The following is a 22685-nucleotide window of genomic DNA, read 5'->3' as shown; positions in this document are numbered from 1 at the left end:
AATCAAGCTATGCTGGCCGACACCAGGAGGGTGACGTAGCCATAAGTGTAGTGATGTGGAAAATGTGAGTAAATTGAAACCTAAAAGTGCCTAAATGTAAGAGTGCAGATGTGAGCGGGATTGAACCCAATTCACATGTGATGTCATGTGATGTCAGAGCATAAGTAAAGTACAGTAAAAGTAGAATGAGAATTAAACCATCGATGGTAATCTTCAATGCCTAGATTACCAAGAATCCTCGTCGATACAAAAGCTCAGCTACTAAAACCTGGAGGGGAGAAAAACAAGGGTGAGTGGGCCCAAAAATAAAGTTTTGTAAAAAACCTTTTCGAAAACATAATAACCCTTTACTATAAAACAAGTATAGTTCCCAAAATATACATACTACGTATAATATGAAAATACATACCTTGGCCTACAATATCTCAAGACTTCAACATGTCACAAATTTGTAAATAAGCACATAACTGCTAGTAATCACAATATCTCACAGAAATAAATAAATCACATCGAGTGCTCATCGACACATGTTGACACATGAGTTCATGCAGAGGTATTCTAACATGAACAAGACTGGGTGTAATAATGATTATTCTCTAGTACTACAATCACGTGAAGATTGGCGCTATGTGCATCATATATGAGTCCTAATTCCCTATAGCAATATAGGACAGAATTGACACCTACAATGGACCCAAAGTGAGCGTACAGTGCGATTTGGACATACACGTGAAAGACTGACCATGACCTAGGTGAGTACTAACACCAGTGTAGCAAATGATTAGCAGATAACATAAATATAGTCATGCCATAGTGATTCGATAATTCTAGTCAATATAATATTATTCATAGCCGTAAATTTAATTAAGGCATCCTATAAGATTTGTAATGATTTCCTAATTCTCATTGTTATGTCATTTCCTATAATTATTAATTTAACTATGGCAGTCATATAGAAAATTCATTTTTTAGATGTATACATGGAAACTAAACAAATATATGTATATATCAAAGAAAAGACCCACTCATAAATCATGTCGTCAAGTCGAACCCACCTCACGGACATCAAAGATCCTTGTGATGTGTTTCACGTAGAAACGAGACCATATATGTAAATATAGTGTACTAACATAATTACACGTTTTCGTACAAAGTACGGCTAATAAAATAACTATTTTAAAGTGGTCGAATTTCGGAAAACGAACGGCGGATTTGAATTTGGCAAGTCGAGAAACCTAAGAAAGGACCTCGGGTTCGTCCACGCCCCACCACAGGGTGGCTGCACTGGTAGCTGCATGCTGCATGCGTTAAAGAGAGTGGCAACCCACGCCTGGCTCATACGCCTTCATCGTGAGTTTTCCAGACATTTTTTTTTTCGTGTTTTTCCTCCAACTTTAGGAGGCCATTTCGAGCTAGATTCTCCACCAAAGACAACAAAATTTATATGGAAATGAAGCTTAGCATGAGGGAAACAAATCCATACCAAGATTAGGCTGAGTCGTGGTCGACGTTGGCTGGAAAAGTAGCCTGAAAGTGGCCTGACGGCCATGGTCCAAATTTTCCAAAATCTGAGGAAGTTCTTCCCTGAGATGTTTCTATATCAAACCTCACCAAATCAGGCATCCAGCGTCAACATTACTTATGAATCATTATAGGAGTAAGGGCAAGGGTGATCCGAGGGTTACTTGATTGAAGAACTGGAAATCTCGCTGGAGTTCATGAGATTGAGCGGTAGTGCTGTGCATCAGTGAACCGAGAGGAAAAAGGACGAGGGAGAGAGAGTTTGTGAGGGAAGACGACAAGGTGAAAGATGAGGTGGTGTGATCTGGCTCGCCAGGATGGCCATCATCGTGAGTGGCTGGCGATGGTGATGGCGTACAATTTATTCTCTGCACTTGTAGAGAAAGGTAGATGGGAGGGAGCGGAGAGAAAGCATCCACGTTAATTGTGATTTGTTGCGAGGTCTGTTGCAAATGGCTAATTCAACTAAGCTCGCCGGAGAACGTAGCAAATGGTGATGAGGCTCGCTTGCCCTACATTGCACAGAGAGTACAGAGAGAGAGAGAGTTTGAAATGAGAGGTGAGGGAAGAGAGATGAAAGAGATATGGGTGAGGGAATCCGAGAGAGTATGGGAGAAAAATGGCACGGGAACAAGAGGGATAGAAGACCCATTTGGGTGGGTCCCACCATGTAGAAAATCCTACACAAAAATTATTAAAATAATAAAGGGTATTTATCTAGAATAATGAATTTACCAAAATACCCTTAAACATCGTAAGTTCGTAAAATTTTATTCGTAACTCTGGTTTCGATTCTGCTTGCGCATATGTGTTTGTACTATCAAGTACTTCAAGAATATGATAAAATAGTAACTCATACGTGTAACGAAAAGACGATCAATGAGAGTTAGCAATCTCGCCTCAAGGGGCATTTTGGTCAATTCACACTTTGAAAGCTTTATAAAATCGTAAAATTAGGGACGGGTTGTTACAATCTACCCATCTTAAAAAAAATTTGTCCCTGAAATTTGAAATCACTTGTTATACATAAAATACTCCAAACTGTAAGAAGAAGATATATATAAGGAAGAAATCAAGTTAGAGAGGTTGCATAAAAGAAAATGCCATTTTGTCGCGATCGGATTGCAATGATTCCTCTTTCATGCCTCTAAACTCAAAATTTCCTTCTCCTTTACTACAATACTAAAATATAAAATCCTTAATGAAAACATAAAGTCAAGAATAGATATATAATAACATAACATCAAAATACATAAAGTTAAAATAGTTGTACTGAAATCAAAACCGAACATAGATAAATTTCACCTACGCATTTGTAGTGGCACATACTCCAAGAATAAATGTAGTATTGGGTCAAGCCCAAACAATAAATAAATAAACTAATATAAATGGCCTAATTGTCCACTTGCTTAATGAATCCAAAAAATAAGTTATCGATATTACGGTCTACAGTCCGTGATATCGGCAGCTCACTGTTGTCTCGATAAACAAGCAACAAAATTTCGAGGGTACAATATTACCATCTTGCCCCTCACATACTACCCTCTCGGGCAACATTGTCAATAACTTACAATTTGCTACATCTTAATCTCGATCATTCGAAAACCTATTCGCAATACTCGTCTATCAAACATGTTCCGTGATTAAAATTTCTATACCATGGCTCAAACAGTAACATAGCCAAACTAGAATAATAACTATCGTCATATGCAACATAAGCAGAGATAAGTGTCTAACATAACCGGCTAAAACCTTAAAGCATACAAAAGCAATATGTTCTCAAAGGTCCGGATAGTTCATTCAGATTGGCCGTTAGTCTGAGGGTGAAATGTGGTATATGACAACACTTAATACACATGGCCTTCAAGAAGGCTTCCCAAGACTTGGAAGTGAAACACGCATCGCAGTAAGAAACAATAATGCCATGCACACTATGCAGCCGAACATTGTAATTCACATATGCCTCAGCAAGTAGATTCATTATGATTTTCCACTCGAGTTTAGCGAAAAATTATGCCAAAAAGGCTAAATGAACACTCAAGAATTTGATAGTCAGAACAAGTCCATCAAACCTAGAGTACAAGATAACTGCATTGAATGCATAGTATCTCGCAACAATTGTATCTTCCTGAATATTCAATCACCAACGGTAAAGATTCGTTTAGCAGAGTATTTATTGGGTGATTGAGGAATTAATGGTCGCAACTAAAATTTCAACGCCCGAGCGAATCTTCTAAACGATATGTCTGCCCCAGAAACAATATGAAGTGCAGTAGGGTAGACACATACCCAAGGTTGACTGGAATGCCTTTTGGCAAAAAGACGTGATTATGAAATCATTTTCAGAATAGACACTGAACAAACACTAGAAAATCTGATAAATTCAAGAATGAGGAATTTTACTGAATGGTTTAAAATATAGTCCCTCTGGACCAATGGAAGGTGAGTTGACTTGTCAATCAATAGATAATCACCGAAACATCATCAAAATATCCGCATGTACAAGATGCCTTGTACAGAGAGCTTATGGTGATATTTTCCATCTCTATTCAAATATATTAAGTGATTATAACCACTCGAACGATTTCTTGAGGATTCATAACTAACATCATATCAATACTCTTAAATTGCAGCTGAATTGGGATAGGATAGGTTGAAAGTGTTTAAGGGTAGATACATTTTTTACTACGGTGAACAGTAATTACGTTTGCACAATGGGTAATATATGATAGTGCAATCGTAGACGTTGATTTGGTTCTTATGTTGCTGCTATCATAAATTTAGCTTATTACAAATGAAGATGTAATTGAGAAGTCTAAGGTTGGTAAATATTTTGGACACACTTCTCCACAAAGAAGTCCTATATGGCTTCAAGTAAAGATGGTAACTGTTGACTCTAAGTCATGAGTAAGGTGGTTCATTTGATATGGTTTCAACAGTTGGGAAACATAAGTGATACCCCATCATGTTGCATCTACCTAGCCAAATGATCCATATAAAATGTCATTGTGATTTCCAAATCATCGATGTTATCGAAAAGTGTATGAACAAGGTTAAGAAATAGACAACACCTTAGTTGTCACAACTGTAATCATATTCCACGTCTCAACTAAACTAATTGTTCTTCGACCAACTTGAGAAGAAAATGCTACAGGTGCAAAGTCGCTAATAAACAGCCGATAAAATCGATAAGGCCAAAGATATCTTGTATTTCACAATAATTTGTGGGAATTTCAACTTTCTTCCGCTACAACCTTTTAGGAAAAAGAAGAGAACATCGTCCACTGAGAGCACATTTCCTAAGAAAAGGACCTATTCTAAACAAGTTTAACATTTGAAGAATTGGTATAAAGCTGACTATCGGTGTTTAGAGAATTTGGTCTCACTACCGAGGTAGATGAGAAAGTTGTCGATAAGACTACTATGAATTCGTCATGCTATGGAAGAAAACTCGGGTTACAAAAGTTGGTCGGGTCGACCATCAATTCGAAGTATGGGTATTATCGGTTTTAATCGTCACCTGATTGAGTTGCTAAAATCCAAATACGATCCTAAGGTTTAGTCTTTTGTCTTCCTAACTAGGTTTGATGTTCCCTAAGACAAGGTGTTTGGTTGGGTAATTTCCTAATCAATAAGCTTTCACAACTAAGTTCCCTCAATGTCAAAGGAGTTGTTTGAAAAGGCGCAAGGAAAATTGGTGTAGTACAAGAAAGTAGATCAATGATGTATTCAACTTCCCGGTTTAGTGGTATCTCAGTAAAAATTTGAGAAACGAGCCAAAGATATACGTCCTCGAAACGTACCATACTACTTCCTTTCACTACGTCATATGCTAATAGGTATTCATAGCTTTCTTGATACTCATTTCACTTTTACAGTGGGAAAATAACTCGTGCCTCAACTATAATATTTATTTGTGGAAATGATTGGAAAAGTGACTGGTTGAAAAGGGTTTGGTTACCTAAGTGGAAAATATGGTTAAAACAACTACAAGTTTACTATTCTCTAACAAGACTTGCTCCTAAGTTTCCATGATTTAGTTTCTTCAGCTGAGGTAGTCATTGTTAATTAGTCTATTAGTCACGTCGCAAATTAACACATTTATGATACTTATGATATTTTTGATATTGTTCGTTACCCTGAAACTGTGAACCAGCGTTCTAGCATAAAGGTATCACACCAAGATACTAGTACATGTGTTCGGTATCAGGAATCATACCGCCTGGATACTAGTTGACAGCTTCTGGATATCAGACATTATCATCAATTAGTAGCGCGATAATAGGCTGATTACATATTATAGCCTGCTTAGGTGGTTAGTTTTGGATGACAGGTAAAGAACTGGTCTAATGAGTTAGTTTTGTTGATTATAGGGAAAATTGATTATTGCTTCTAGGATTTCTGCTACCCGAAGTTATAACAACTTGTACTCTCATATACTTGTTGAAGTAACGGTTAAAACATCAAATGGAATTATGGGATCTAGTGTTGGTTGAAATGTCCTAAGGCCAAAAAAGAAATTTGCTAATAACCTACCTTAGAATGGACTCAAATGGAAATCAATCTTCTTTTTGAAGATCTGAAATGATAACTAGTGTGTTTAAGAAGATCAGTGCTATTGGGGACCAAAATTAATGTGCCTGTTCTTCCATTGAGTGCTACCACTTTAGCACCACATATCACTCGAGACGTTTCTAGAAATTTCGATAAAAATAAAAATTTCGTAGGAATTCTGATAGGTGGTATACTAATGGGTACTACTAAGGAATCAAAACTATTTATGGTTTCCTAAATCGAAATGGTTGGTAGAAATGACTAAGTAGCCCTGCTTCAGGGCCATCAACTTGTCTCAAATCTACATCTTTCCTTGGCAGGGAAATTCTTCGTTTAAAGTTTAGAGGCGGTTACTAAAGTGTCCTTCTAACATATCAATAAGTCGTCTAAGTAACCCATAACTTAGGAAAAGCTAACACATTTTTTCTAATCGACGAGGTGGCAAAATTCGACAAGTAGGTTCAAGAACCAAGAATGCTTACATCATGCGTGTGATGAACACAATACTGCCCAAACTTATGCTCTGATACCAAACTGACACACCCCGATCCGAAGTGTCCACCTGAACTCCAAATCGAGCTCTGCTAGACAACACCAAGAGGGTGACGTAGCCATAAAGTGTAGTGATGTGGAAAATGTGAGTAAATAGAAACCTAAAAGTGCCTAAATGTAAGAGTTCACATGTGAGCGAGACTGAACCCAATCACACGTGATGTCAGAGTATAAGTAAAGTACAGTAAAAGTAGAATGAGAATTATACCATCGAAGGTAATCTTCAACGCCTAGATTGCCAAGAATCCTCGTCGATACGAAAGCTTAGCTACTAAAACCTGGAGGGGAGAAAAACAAGGGTGAGTGGCTCTAAACTTAAAGTTTTGTAAAAAACCTTTTCGAAAACATAATAACCCCTTGCTGTAAAAAAAGTATAGTCTTCAAAATAGGCATACTACGTATAGTATGAAAATACTTACTGTAACTTGCAATATCTCAAGACTTCAATACGTCACAAATTCATAAATAAGCACATAACTACTTGTAATCACAATATCTCGCAGAAATAAATAAATCACATCAAGTGCTCATCGACACATGCTGACACATGAGTTCAAGCAAAGGTATTCTAACGTGAAAAAGATTGGGTGTAATAATGTTTTATGCTCTAGTACTACAATCAAGTGAAGACTGGTGCTATGCGCATGACATATGAGTCTTAATTACCTATAGCAATCTAGGACAGGATTGGCACCTAGAATGGATCCAAAGTGAGAGTACGGTTCGATGTGAACATACACGTGAAATATTGGCCCTGGTCCGGGCGAGTACTAACACCAGTGCAACAAACAATGAGTACATAACATAAATATAGTCTTGCCACAATGATTCGATAATTCTAGTCAACATAATATTAATCATAGCCATACATTTAATTAAGGCATCCCGCAAGATTCGTAATGATTTCCTAATTCTCATCGTTACGCCATTTCCTATAATTGTTAATTTAATTACAACAGTCATATTGGAAATTCATTTTTTAGATGTATTTATGAAAACTAAACAAATATATGTATATACCAAAGAAAGGACCACTCACAATCATGTTGTCGAGTCGAACCCGACTCACGGGCATCAAAGATCCTTATGATGCATTTCACCTAGAAACGAAACCATTTATGTAAATATAGTGTACTAGCATAATTATGCATTTTCGTACAAAGTACGGCTAATTAAGAACTATTTTAAAACGGTCGAATTTCGAAAAATGGACAGCGGATTCAGATTTGGCACATCGAGAAACCTAAAGAGGGACCTCGGGTTCCTCCACGCACCACTGCATGTACTGCCGCACACTCCACGCATTGGAGAGAGTGGCAACCCACGCGCGCGTGCCTTCATCGTGAGTTTTCCAGACTCTTTTTTCGTGTTTCTCCTCTAACTTTAGGAGCTCATTTCGAGCTAGATTCTCCACCAAAAATAACAAAATTTATATGGAAATGAAGCTTAGCACGAGAGGAACAAATACATACCAAGATTAGGCCAATTCGTGGCCGGCATTGGCCGGAAAAGTAGCCAGAAAGTGGCATGACGACCACAGTCCAAATTTTCCAGAATTTGGGGAAGTTCTGTCCTGAGATGTTTATGTATCAAACCTCACCAAATAAGACATCCATTATCAACATTACTTATGAATCATTATAGGAGGAATGGCAGGGGTGATCCGAGGCTTACCTTGATAGGAGAATTGGAAATCGCGCCAGAGTTCGAGAGATTGGGTGGCGGTGGTACTCTGCATCAGTGAACTGAGAGGGAAAAGTACGAGGGGAAGAGTTTGTGAGGGAAGAGTTTGGAAATCAATATATAATCCAACATCACGTTTTAATTAATTTTTTTTTCAGGGATTAAAGTTCAAAAACCTTTTTTTTTTTTTTTTTACAAGTAGATATGAAATTTATTTATGAAATATGGTTTTATATATATATGAGATATGATCCCCCTGTGAAATACACACATATAATTAACTATAGCTAATTTATAGAAGGGGTGTGCTATTCTTTTTTTACTTCTCACACATCATTTGTTAATTTTTGCTCTTTGATCTTCTTTAATTCAGTCTATCAGACAACTGCAAATTAAAAAGGTGTATATAAAGTAAAAAAAAAAGATGTGTGGATAGCACATCCCTTTATAGAATTATCAAAGATTCAAAATTGTAAAAAGAAAAAAGGTTGATCTTATATCCTCCAATTGAGAACCCACACTGAGCACAGTAAAGTCTATCACCTTAACTAGCTAGCTTGGTGCAGTCACAGGCTAGCTAAATGAGGCATAATTAGTGTTTTTTGTTGTTATTGTCACCAAAGAGCACCATAAAAATGATGTCTAATTACTTTTTGCTGGATCTTTCTCTAGGGTTTTAACAGAATCATAAAGTTTTAGGCCAAATTGCCATTTCACTTTCTGATAAATTCTTTTGGCTGCTTAGATACGAAACCACCAAAGGAATAATTCAATGATAACCAAGGAAAAGTAATTAATTTGAAAATGTAATCGAGTGAGATAACACCGAAAGTTGCATGCGCATGGTGTGGTGTTGAGAAGGTATTCTTGGATCAAGTTATCAACGCTTATGTATCAGTCATTCGACTCACTAGCATAATATTGCTCAAATTATAAAACGACAAGAACTAATTAAGTTTATCATCATCAATTACATTGGTGACCAAATACACTCGAACGGGCAAATCAAATGGCATGACCAGTAAAATGAGCTTTTAGGAAGAAATCAAATGTCTACCGTTAGTATTCTATGGAAAATTGTTAAGATGGAAGAAACGAGAGAGAAGAGAGAAAACACTTATTTTCCGATACTGATACTTCAACACCTGCAATACATTGTTCATACATATATTAACAAACTAAGAGCTTGCTAAGCACTCATTTATCTAGTGGCAACTGTCACAATCCTAGTCTTTGATACTCTAACAAAAATAAGTTTAAGGTTTTCATTTTTGTTGTTAATTAAGTGGTTTTTGTATCAAGAAATATGCATAATACTAGGAAGTCATTTTGCACACTCTTAGTTTCTTTGATTTGTTCAATCTAATAGTGGTGTACATAATCCATTTCCCTAAATATCATGGTTTTCTTGATTTAATTTGTAAAACTCGATCAAGTGATGAGAAGAGGTAGTAACAAGTAAGAAATGAAGAGTTATTTTGCACACTTGTTTTTTAACGCAACATGTATATTTAAATTATGGAGTGGAGGGAATAAGTAGTATCAAACTCACATTTCACGAGAATCAAATTTAAGATATTTTACCTAGAAGTGAAGATGAATACTACTAAACCGTAGTATTAAGTCGCTTCTACATATTCACACACTTTCTTAATTCTACCTGTTAATTTTCTTTAATTTGTTCAGCCAAGTAACTAGAAACAAAAAGGAATATACATAAGGTGAAAAATAACATGCATTTCCCTAACACACTTTGTTAATCTACCCATTATTTATCTTTTAATTTGTTGAGTCTACTAGATATAAATAAAAAGAAATATGCATATACCAGTTGAAAATGATGGCATTTCCCTAAAAAATTGTAGACGTCGACTAGCAGGACCGCTTGGTTAAAGCAAATCTAGAAAGGTGGAGAGACCGGCCGATCTTCAACCATGATCATCATGATCCACCAATATTATGGTCAATTTGTCAAACATATATTCTCCCCAAACGTTTAACATACATGAACGATAAAAATGCTAACACCTTAATATTACCCCACGAATATATATTTTTTAACTTTTTTTTCTTTTGTTTAGCCCTCCACGGAATACATTTTCTAGCACTAAGAATTCCCTCCGTTGGTTGCTTTGTCATCTTACTTTCGGCTAGTTAATCTGTAACTATCAAATGATCCTCAACTCATTCCATTATATCACAATTTGATTGGCCATATATATGATTTAAAGGATTAATATTGCTTAATCATGTTCATATGACACGATTCTTTTCTTTGTGTAATGAAATAATGTTACCTGGTTAAGAATATTGACTAAATTAATCACCAATGTTATCCTTAAGAAAAGGTGGTGGATCACCCCACTATAGAATCCCCTCACATCAGTTACATAATACATTCCTTTTTGCATTGCAAAGAAAAAGCATATTTTGTGTCGGCCGTCTTTGCTTACCGTTAGGTCTTTTTTTATTTTTTTATTTTTTTCTTTTGTCAAACTGCTTACCTTAGGTCTAGGCAATGGAAAACAAACAAAAATCCTCAACAATTAAATGCCCCCCTTATATACTAAAATCCCCATAATCTCTTCTTTCTCACCCCCAATTAATCCCTCTTCTATATTTGCTGGTATATCAGATACACCGAATAATCTCTCCGTATATGAAATGGGAAATTGTGTGTTTAAAGGGTTTCGAGAGGCAGAAGAGATGGTGAAAGTCGTGACATCCAGTGGGGGAATAATGGAGCTCTTTGCCCCCATCACAGCTAACTCCATAACCAATGAGTTCCCAGGCCATGCCATCTTCCGCAGCCCTGACCTCTTCGCGCAACCTCTTCTCCACAACGAAGAGCTTCATCCCAAAGAGCTTTACTATCTCCTACCTCTAAACCCCTACAAAACCCCCAAAAATCATGATATTAATGCAAACCCTAACGGCACCGTTTGTACACCGTATCGCATGTCATGTGACAATCAAGGCAAGAGGCCGTCAGATCCTGAAGTTTTTGATAAAGTTTGTTTATTTTGTGTTTTTGATTGAGTGTTTGAATCGGTTTCTTTTTTAGGTAGGATAGTAGAGAAATTGAAAAAGATAACTTGGAGATTGGTTTCTGCTATGCAAATAATGCAGCAGCCTTGATTGAATAAGAAGAGTGATTTTTACACAAGAGTATGGTGCATTTCCATCACCCATACTTTCTACAAAAGGTGATTGACAAGAGGCCTTAACAACCATTAAGCCTTACTACTCCAGATTACATCTTAACCCTTCATTTTGGGGTTAAATGATTTAATCTGGAGTGTACATTTGTCACTCACACACTTACACAAACATTTAAAAACAAAACTAGCCGTTGGAGACTAGAACCCTTCATTTTCTTTCTTCTTCTTCGATGCAGATGACATCCTTTTGCTCGGGAGTATCTTGCTGCCTTCGACTCCCCGACTCCAGGAGCTGGTTAGCTTCCAACACTCCCTTCTAAACTGCTTCTGGGAGTCAATCCGAGCAAACCCCTCAGGTAATTGAATCTCTCCTTCGGTAGTGCTTTTGTGAATATGTCTGCGATCTGATCTTCTGTGCTGCAATAGATTAGCTTGATTGTGTTGTCTTGCAATGCTTCTCTGATGAAATGATATCTTCTCTTGATGTGTTTTGTTCTCTGATGAAATACTGGGTTTTTAGTCATGGCAATTGCAGAGGTGTTGTCACACAGAAGTGGTGTGGCTTCAACTTGCAATTCGCCAAAATCTTTAAGTATGAACCTTAGCCAAATGGCTTGAGATGTAGCTTCTGATGCACTTACATACTCTGCCTCGGCTGTGGACAGTGCAACACTTTGTTGCTTCACAGAGGCCCATGAAAAAACCCCTGATCCGAAAGTGAAAGCATAGCCCGATGTGCTTCTACTATCATCCTCACTGCCACCCCAGTCACTGTCACAGAATCCAATTAGAATAGATGACTTTCCCATCTCATATTTGATCCCATAATCAAGAGTTCCTTGCACATATCTTAGCACTCTCTTAGCCGTGCCCATATGTATCTTGCTAGGATTCTGCATAAACCTAGAAAGTAGGCTTGCTGAGAACATCAGATCCGGCCTTGTTGCTGTTAGATACAATAGACTGCCAACAATGCTTTTATAGAGACTAGCATCTGCAGGTTCACTTCCATCCTCCTTCTTGAGCTTCTCATTTGCAATTAAGGGTGTAGAAACTGGTTTGCAACCTTTCAAACCAAACTTTTCAAGCAAAGTTTCAGCATACTTCTTTTGATGAATAAAAATGCTACTTGCTTTTTGAATTACCCCAATGCCAAGAAAATGATGCAAGAGGCCTAGGTCAGTCATCTCGTACCTCTTCATCATTTCTTCCTTGAACTCTTCCATCATTGCAGCATCATTTCCAGTGTAGACCACATCATCCACATAGATTGAGACAATGAGTGTCTTGTTGTTGCTTTCTGTCTTGGTGTAGAGTGTAGCTTCACTAGGACTTTTCTGAAATCCTTTCTCAATGAAATATGAATCAATCTCACTGTACCAAGCTCTTGGAGCTTGTTTTAGGCCATAAAGAGCCTTCCTCAACTTGTACACTTTTTCTGGAAACTCTTGATTTGTGAACCCTTGAGGTTGTTCCACAAACACTTCCTCCTCTAGCACTCCATTTAGAAATGCAGATTTAACATCCAATTGATGCAACTTCCAACCCTTCTTGGCTGCTAGTGCTATCAAGGTCCTTATGGTGTCTAACCTTGCTACTGGAGCAAAGGTTTCATTGAAGTCTACACCAGGTTTCTGTGAGTAACCTTTGGCCACTAACCTGGCCTTGTTCTTTTGCACAGAACCATCTAGATTTAGCTTCACTTTGTACACCCATTTTACACCAATCACAGGCTTCTCACTTGGTCGATTTACAAGTTCCCAAGTGTCATTCTTTTCTATCATTTCAAGCTCTTCCTTCATTGCTTTCTTCCAAGCTTTGTCTTTCTCAGCTTCTTCATACGTTTCTGGTTCTACTACACAGTAATTACATGTAGCATAAATCTCATCCAGATTTCTCAATCTTACTGGAGTTGAACTAGGAGTTGTTGTCTGTGATTGACTTGATTGTGGACTCATAGTAGCTTGCTGTGGAGTCCCTTGTATGTCACCATTATCTGTGACTTCTTCTTGAACTGAGGTCTCTATAGGCTCCCTTGTTTGCCTTTTGTTTAGGTCAATTTGTAGAGAGACACTGTCCTTTTCCTCTACCATTGTATCCCAGTTCCACATTGAGTCTTCATCAAAGATAACATCCCTTGATAGGATTATCTTTTGAGTCAATACATTATAAACTCTGTATCCTTTCTCACTGGTACCATAGCCTACAAAAACACCCTTGTTACTTGATTTCTCCAACTTGTGCCTTAGTTGATGAGGGATGAGATTGTAGCATACTGAGCCAAACACTCTCAGATGCTTCACAGAAGGCTTCCTTCCACTGAACACTTCAAATGGAGTCTTCTTCTCCAATGCCTTAGTAGGACACCTATTCAATAGATACACTGAGGTGTTCACAGCTTCACCCCAAAATTTATAAGGCATGTTCTTCTCATGCATCATAGACTTAGCCATTTCGACTATAGTCCTATTCTTCCTTTCTGCAATCCCATTCTGTTGTGGTGTATATGCCACAGTGAGTTGCTTCTCTAACCCTACATCTTCACAAAATACATTGAACTCATGTGAGGTGTACTCACCACCCCTATCACTTCTTAGTCTTTTGATTTGGTATCCACTTTGCAATTCCACCATTGCCTTAAACTTCTTGAATATTGTGAATACCTCAGACTTGAACCTCATGAAATACACCCAACACATCCGTGAATAATCATCAATGAAGGTTAGGAAATACCTGTTTCCACTGATTGTTGTTGTTCTCATTGGTCCACACACATCTGAGTGAATCAATTCGAGTGGCTTTGTTGCCCTCCAAGCCTTTCCAGCTTCAAATGAATCTCTGTGATGCTTGCCAAACACACACCCTTCACAGATTTCATTGCATTGATCCATTTTTGGTATACCTTGCACCATTTCATCCTTTTGCAGATTTTGTAAGCTTGTCATGTTTAAATGACCAAGTCTCTTGTGCCATAGTTTCATAGAACTTGTCACACTTGCTTTCTTTGCCACTTCTTCTAAGTACTTCAGTACAAGTGGAAAGCTTCTGTTTTTCACTTCCACTTTGGTCACCAAGTTTGATAAGGATCTGTCATCATAGATCTCAACCACAGTCCCCCCAAAGAGTAGGAAATAGCCATGCTCCATCATTTGACCCACACTAAGTAGATTCTCATCCAATCCAGGCACTAGCATCACCTCCCTTATACATCTTCTTCCTTTCTTGGTGTTGATAACCAGAGTTCCTCTTCCAGTGGCTTTGACAATGTTTCCATCACCCATTTTCACTTTTCCAGTGAAGTTTGTGTCGATGTCAATAAGTAAAGACTCATGTGCAGTCATGTGGTTGCTGCAGCCACTGTCAATGTACCACACTTCATTGTTTCTCTCCATTTTTGCATTGAAAGCACAGAACACATTTGCTTCTTCTTCCACTTGATTTGCACAGTTTACTTGTTGCACATTCTTTGATCTGCAGTCCTTCATAATGTGCCCAAACCTGTTGCATTTGTGGCATCTAGGCTTGTCCTTGAACCAACACTCTCCAAGGTGGAATTTATCACAGTGCTTACATTGCTGCTTGGTTCTTGGACCTACATTGGTGTTGCTGCCTTGGTTAGGTCTTGAGTTGTGATACCCTTTTCCTTCCCATTTCTTGCTTTTGCCCTTCCACTGTGGTTTCTGATTGCTTGCACTGGCTTGACTGCTAGATCCAACATTGAGTGTTTGAAAGGCTTTCTCAGGTGCAGAGTCAGCATGCCTCTCGAGCCTTTGATCAAAAGCTCTTAAGGATGCCATCACCTCTTGTACACTGAGTGTTTCAGTGTCTTTGGTTTCTTCTATAACACTCACTATTGAATCATAGGGTTTAGTCAAACTAATCAACAGTTTTTGGACAATTCTTTCATTAGGCAGTTCCTCACCATATGTTTTCATCTTGTTTACAACATCAAACAGCCTAGTGAAGTAGTCTTTTAACAGCTCATTTTCCCTCATTCTTGTATACTCAAAATCTCTTCTAAGGGACTGAAGTTTTACCTTTCTAACTTTGGTGTCTCCTCTGTATTCTTGCTGTAAAACTTCCCAAGCTCCCTTTGCAGTCTCTTCATTTGCTATCCTCGGAAAAATGGTGTCTGAGACAGCACCTTGAATGATTCCAAGTGCTCTAGCATCCTCCATCCGATTCTGCTTCAGTGTTTTGAGTTGTGTTTCTGTGAGATCCTCCTCTAGAGCATCGATCTCCATCTCAGGTAGTTCATACCCATGTTGAACCATATCCCATAGATCATAGGATTTGAAAATGGTTGTCATTCTTATTCTCCAAAAATCATAATTCTCCCCATCAAAGACTGGAGCTTTTAGCTCACTGCTACTGCTGGATCCTTTCATTTCCAGAATTGTTTGTTGATTATTGTTATAGAAGACACTACGTTGGTGCTCCCAAAGATCTTATCTTGCACAGATTACGCCCCGAAAGTTGTAAGATCAATAACAAAGCTCTGAGGCCATGATAAAGTTTGTTTATTTTGTGTTTTTGATTGAGTGTTTGAATCGGTTTCTTTTTTAGGTAGGATAGTAGAGAAATTGAAAAAGATAACTTGGAGATTGGTTTCTGCTATGCAAATAATGCAGCAGCCTTGATTGAATAAGAAGAGTGATTTTTACACAAGAGTATGGTGCATTTCCATCACCCATACTTTCTACAAAAGGTGATTGACAAGAGGCCTTAACAACCATTAAGCCTTACTACTCCAGATTACATCTTAACCCTTCATTTTGGGGTTAAATGATTTAATCTGGAGTGTACATTTGTCACTCACACACTTACACAAACATTTAAAAACAAAACTAGCCGTTGGAGACTAGAACCCTTCATTTTCTTTCTTCTTCTTCGATGCAGATGACATCCTTTTGCTCGGGAGTATCTTGCTGCCTTCGACTCCCCGACTCCAGGAGCTGGTTAGCTTCCAACAGTTTTTCCGAGGTACAATAGTAGTGGGGTTTGGAAGGTGAAGCTGGTGATAAGTCCAGAGCAGCTCTCTGACATTTTGTCGCAGGAAGCTCGCACTGAGGCTTTGATTGAAAGCGTGAGGACAGTGGCCAAGTGTGGCACCGGAGGGAACTCATCGGTGGCAAGTTCCGACCAGTGGAGTCTGTCTAGTAGTTGGAAGGAGCTGTCATCGTGAAAGTTGAAGTTTGGATGGTCATGTAGAGAGGTATCATATGTATAAATGCAACTTAAATTCATTTCTGTGAAGAGATAAATTGGTCCCTTTTCTATATATGTTTCAATATTTGGATTGTTTTTCTTTTTAGATTTATTACAAGGGCCACGCCCCATATAATAAATATGAAATATTTTCTTGGCATCGATATATTAAGAGAATTGTTATTGACACTTTAAAATTTTTCATTTTGCACTTCCCAGAAGTATATTTTTCTTTCTAAACATAGAAAATTTAGAGTGCAAAATGAGAAATTTGGAATGCCAAAACAATTGCAGATATTAAAATCTATCACAATTGATTTGTTTTGTTTTAGCTTTTGCTTTTTGCCCCCCATCCCCCTTTTTTATTTTATTTTTATTTTGGTGAAACTGGAAAATTCATTATCAGGGAAAAAGCTAGAAATACAAGGAAAGCCTACAGTAGAGGCAAGCAAACTGCAAGTAATAAAGATAAAAGGTAGTGAAGGGTGTTACATTTCTAAGACGTTGCAACTAAAGCAGACACGTCATCCCCCAACACCACAAAACCAAAATAAATGTTACGAAGGACAGGGTAAACTATCTTTGTTAAGAATATGAACCAATGAAGATGGAGGCCGATTGACCCCAAGTGTTCCCGCATATCTCCAAATTCCGTAGCGATGCCAAGCAATCTGTCATCCAATTGGCTGATCTTGGAGTCCAAGAGCAGCAACAATCTTAGAAAGAATCCCTAAGCCGCTTGATTTTCACCAAGATCGGGAATGCTTCCTAACTTCCATTTGTAATATCCCTCCCTTAAGGGGGTGATTACAAATAGTCGGACTCGAAGGTGACACATTCATAACCAAGCTCAATAGCCAACTCATAACCAAGGAGCAAAGCCAACGCCTCCACAAATGCCACTCCTAGTGCCGAGATGGCGAGCTTCCTGGCAGCCACAAAGTAGCCTTTGTGGTCGCTAATAATCACTGCAGAACAACCTCTGTCGTTGGTAGGGAGCCAGCTGGCATCCACGTTAACCTTCAAGAAAGGCTCATTCAAGGGAGGGAAGAAGGAACCTACGGGATGCTCACAGACCCTTGGGGGGGCCAACGGACTGGCATCCCAGAATGCAGTAAGGCTGTGAGAGAGAGAAAGCACAACCTGGTTATGATTAATGGACTTATTATTGAAGATAACACTGCATCTGGTCTTCCAAATCTGCTAACATGTAAAAGCGATGATAGATAACAATATATCCTTGTCCGACATTTGACTATAATTCGAGTTAACCATTGATTGGAGCCAAATAGCGAAAAAAGAGCCTCGATATCTATTAACCCAAAGGCCAAGAGGCCCACCGAACCAGATAGGTTCCACCCAAGGAAAAAAAAAGGAAGAGATGCGCCACTGACTCATCATGGAATTTGCAGATAGGGCACAATGGGGAGGGGAAGATCGGCCCATGAATAATCCCACCATAGTTGCTAGTGCCTCCTGGAGCGCCCACCACAAAAAAAGTGTCTGATATTAGGCAGGGCTTGAAATTTTCCAGATACTATTTCAAACCCGACCATGAATGGTACTAGAGGGAGATGACGGCGTTCATTGAAGGTAACGTTCTTAGAGTGGATCCAGTTGTAACTGGAGCGGACTGAGAAGATACCACGACGATCAATCGTCCAAATTTAGCAATCACGATGAAAGGGGTCTCCAATATGTGTATCTAGAATGGTATTCATTTCACCATTAGTTATGAACGGCCGTAGGAATTCAAGATCCCAAGTTCGGGTGGTCTGGCATATAGACCCGAGTATTAGGAGTAACATGCCCAGTGCACTGTAGGATGGGGCGACCAAGAAGGAGGGTTGAGAGCCACCTATCCAACCAAACCCATGTGTCCCTACCATCCATAATCTGCCAGTGCACCCCTGCCAAAATAGTGTCGCGGCCAGCAAGAAGGCTCGACCAATACCAAGAGGCATGGAAACGGATGAGCTAATATTTTACTATATATTTTACTCTGATCTTAGTATTAATTTATTGGTTATTTTGGTAGAATTTTGATACTTTGAATTATATTTCCAATGTAGGACATTTGACTTCCTCTTGAGCAAAAAGTATTCAAACGAATGAATTTTGGAGTGATTCTAATTGGAGGATGTTCGTTAGTCTTTCAATGTGTTCGTATCAAAGTTTCAGACTTTTATATCAAGCGGTTTAATTATGGGGATGAAATAAAAGAGCAGCGCGTAGTGTTGTTAAAGTGACGTTTTGGGCTTTTTTGGATTTTTTGGAGTCCAAGTTGATGTCTTTTGTGTTCGAGGCCTTTGTAATTATGTTTAGGACATCTCAAGCTTTAATTCTAGCTGTTTTGGGCCTATTTTGGATCCCTGAAGATCCAGAAACGTGGGATTCTTTTTGGCTGGGAAGATTTCCCAAAGTTAGAATAGGAATGTATTTCCTAGTTATCTTATTTTATTGTGTTTCCTAGTTTTTAGAAGACCTTTTCTAGTAGTATAAATAAAGCTATTTAGCCATTAGGGTTGGAGATAGGAGACACATTATTTTGGAGAACTTCGAACTTTTTACCTACAAGGTTTTTTCAATCCTTTTTCTAGTTATTATATTTTCTTTAGTTTTTATTATGATTGTTCATAACTAATTCCTTTTGCTAGGGTTAAGCCATGAGCCTTAGCATGAAAATGTGATTTTATTAATTTGCTTATGAATGGATGCATGCTTTCTCTGAATTATTAATCACTGCAATTAAACTATCTAATTGTTTTAGTGATTCGCAACCATTAGGGTTTTAAGACAAGAAATTTGATGCAATTTCTGTTGGAACATCACCTTGAAATTGAGGAGGGCTTCTTGTGATTAGTAATTGTAAGTTCACTTAAGGCAAACATCACGCTCTTAAGGGTTGCATGGTTTTAAAAGGGTTTTTACAAAGCTTAATAAATTTTACATGTTTATAGTTGATCTGAACATCACAAACGGGTTGCATATTAGATATATGTTTTCATTTGAACGTCACAACAAAAATATGCATTAGAGAAACCTAACCTTCAAAGCATGTATATGGAACTTCATAAGTAATTGGTAAAATGGCATAGGATTGTTAGTGGTAACGGCGGAACCTTAGTGTTTAAATTGTTTTCCAAAACCTTTTTCTTTTGATTTCTTTACTTTATCAATTATTTAATTATTTTTATTTAAATTCATTTTTACTATTTTAAATTCCAAAGTCAACCTTTTTGAAACTTTGTACAAAATAATTAGCTAAAGATTAGTTTAAATACAAATTATTCATTCAATCCCTGTGGAAACAACCTTACTTGAACTGCTATACTATGATAACCTTGTACTATTGTAAGTATTTTTTAAGTGTTTTTATCCCTACTTTTGCAGGTGGTAAAAACCTTATCATCAGCCTTTTCCAACGTCAAGAAAAGTTGAGTGGGGGAAATATGGAGTTTCAGAATCCGAGCCCAAAGGGAATTGGGGTTTTGGATAAGTCTCCAGCATTGCTTTGCTAGCAGCGCATCATTAAAATCTCAAAAATTTCGAAATCCCATTCCACCCTCTTTTTTTGGGCAGCCTCAATTTTCTCCAACTAATCTAGTGGATCTGCCCTTCCCCCCTTACTGTCCCCACCAAAACCCTGTAATAAGAAAGTCCAATTCTTTACACAGTGATACATGAAATTTAAGCAGGTTCATTGGATATGAGGGAATAGCCTGTATCATTGATTTGATGAGCACCTTCTTCCCAAGAAGTGAGATGGAGCCTTCTTCCATCCTTAGATCTTGCCAAAGACTCGCTTCTTAACATAAGCAAGTCCCTGCCGTTTTGATTTTCCCCAAATATATGGAAGTCCCAAGTAGACCCGGGGGTCATTCACGGAGGGAATTCCCAAGATGGCTCCAAGTTGAGTGCAAGTGTTAGACGGGACATTGGTGTCGAAGTACACAATAGATTTATGCACGCTTACTTATTGACCCGAGGCAAGGCAGTAGAAGTTTAGGATTTGTACCAGGTTCTCACAATTTCTTTGGTCGGCCTAGAGGAATATAAAAGTATCATTTGCGAAGAAAATGTGAGAAATAGAAGGGCCATGGGGGTTCATTTGTATACCATTAAGAGACCCACTCGTCACCGCATCTTGGATAAGTCTAGATAGTACATCACTCATTAGGAGAAATAGGTAAAGAGATAGGGGCTCATATTGGCGGATACCTTGAGAAGGAGAGAACCTCGGATGCCCATTACCCGATAACCGCAAACTCCACTGTTGGGATGCAATTCATGATGAGGTTTGTCCCATCTCGGCAAAAGCCCATTTTTGACATAATTGCCTCCAAGAAATCCCACTCTACTCGATCATACGCCTTGTGCATATCGAGCTTGATACCCAATTCAAACTTCATTTTTGTCTTTCTAAGTTTAGAAAGTGGAAGAGTTCATGAGCAATTCCAATGTTGTCCTGAATTTGCCTATCCACAACAAAGGCATTCTGCATAGGTGAGATTAACGTGGGTAGCAATGGCTTCAAGCAATTCGCAAGAACCTTGGAGAGGATCTTAAAAGAGTAGTTGCAGAGATTGATTGGGCAAAATTGGGACACAAATTATGGGCACAACACCTTGGGTACAAGGACCAAATGCATAGAGTTTAGCCGGCTGGTATGGCCCATCCCAGCCATAAGGTCTTTCACCAACCCATTGACCTCATCCACTATTATCTCCCAAAAAGAAAGGTAAAAGATCCCCTAAAACCCATCAGGGCTAGGCGCCTTTAACCCCCCATATTTGGTGGATAACAACTTTAATCTCTTCTTCTGACACCGGCCAAGTAAGTTTGCTGTTCATAGCCTCGAATACAGAGGGTAGGACACAATCAAGGATGGTACCCCAATCCCTATGCCTCTCCGATGTAAATAAGGTTTTAAAGTGGTTCTCCACCAAGTTGGCAATCCATTATGAACCCTTCACCCACACACCGTCACCATCTTTGATTTTTTTTCTATCTTATTTTGTCGTCGTGTTGTAGGTTAGAACAATGGAAGAAGGTAGTATTAGCATCACCTTCTCGAAGCCACCGCATTCTAAAGCGTTATTGCGAATATTGTTCCTCCTGCTCCCTAAGAAGGTCAACACGGTTGTTTACGGTAGCAATCTCGTCCTGATTGTCCTCCCAATTTTCTTGCAAGTTGTCAAGCTGTTGTACCATGCGTTCAACTTCCAGTCCCCGTTTTTTGAATTTCTTTTTACTCCTTTGGATAAGTTGCGATCTACAGTTTTTAACTAAAAAAAATCTAACATAATTGCAAACCATTATCCTTCCTCGCCATTTAGACTAACGCATAAACTTTTTAGTATTCATTTTGCATTTTAATTCCTATGAGCAGTGAAGGGCCACCCTATAAGTCTATATAACCTCTTAAATAGGGAGCAATTTTGCTCACCATTATAAACTGTGGTATATGCTCACCATACACCTAAACAATTGACATGTCACTTAACTTTCGTTAATTTTTTTAATATTGAAAAAGTAACATTTAATGTGAAAGTTAACTAGAATTAGGTGAAAGACCATGTGTCAATTGATTAAGTGTACGATGAACATACACCATAGTTATGGTGGTGAGCAAAAATGCTCCCTCTAAAATGTGGTGGTGGTAATGTAAGTAAGTGCAGTTATTCTTTGTAATTAATCTTAATTAATTATGACAAGAGCACTTCTATTAACACTCCATAATCTTATAAAGACACCCTTCACTCAAAAAAAATCACTTGAATTTCCTCTTTTACCCTATTTGAATTATGGTTAAAAGAAAACAAAGAAAAAAACAACCATCCAACTATTTGCGGGCAGCCAACCATCGAACACCTAGCCACTCACCATGGTATCACCTTCATTAAAGTTCATCTTCTTGTTTAAGTTTTACCTGTTGTAAGTACACAAACCCTAGAATTTGGGAATTTTCATTGTTGAAGTAAAGTCAAGAATTATTGTATACTT

General features: G+C 38.2%; 1 protein-coding gene across 1 annotated transcript; it reads left to right on the top strand.

Moving 5' to 3' along the window:
• Positions 1-10839: 10839 nt before the first annotated feature.
• Positions 10840-16801, top strand: LOC126629804 (uncharacterized). Its single transcript, XM_050299946.1, has 2 exons — positions 10840-11310; positions 16435-16801. Exons 1-2 carry the CDS (start codon positions 10861-10863, stop codon positions 16654-16656), a joined length of 672 nt encoding a protein of 223 aa, XP_050155903.1. The 5' UTR covers positions 10840-10860; the 3' UTR covers positions 16657-16801.
• Positions 16802-22685: the final 5884 nt, after the last annotated feature.

Source organism: Malus sylvestris, chromosome 7 (assembly GCF_916048215.2).
Source record: "Malus sylvestris chromosome 7, drMalSylv7.2, whole genome shotgun sequence".
In the NCBI taxonomy this organism is placed as follows: domain Eukaryota; kingdom Viridiplantae; phylum Streptophyta; class Magnoliopsida; order Rosales; family Rosaceae; genus Malus; species Malus sylvestris.
The sequence above is the reverse complement of the archived record's forward strand: the minus strand, read 5'-3'. Positions and strand labels throughout refer to the sequence as shown.

What these genes read in the sequence shown, in the direction of transcription:
- LOC126629804 (XM_050299946.1), top strand. Translation starts at nt 10,861, where the DNA reads ATGCCCCCCTTATATACTAAAATCCCCATAATCTCTTCTTTCTCACCC. An exon ending in AGAGGCCGTCAGATCCTGAA is followed by an intron (nt 11,311 to 16,434) that starts GTTTTTGATAAA and finishes GGAGCTGGTTAG; the next exon opens with CTTCCAACAGTTTTTCCGAG.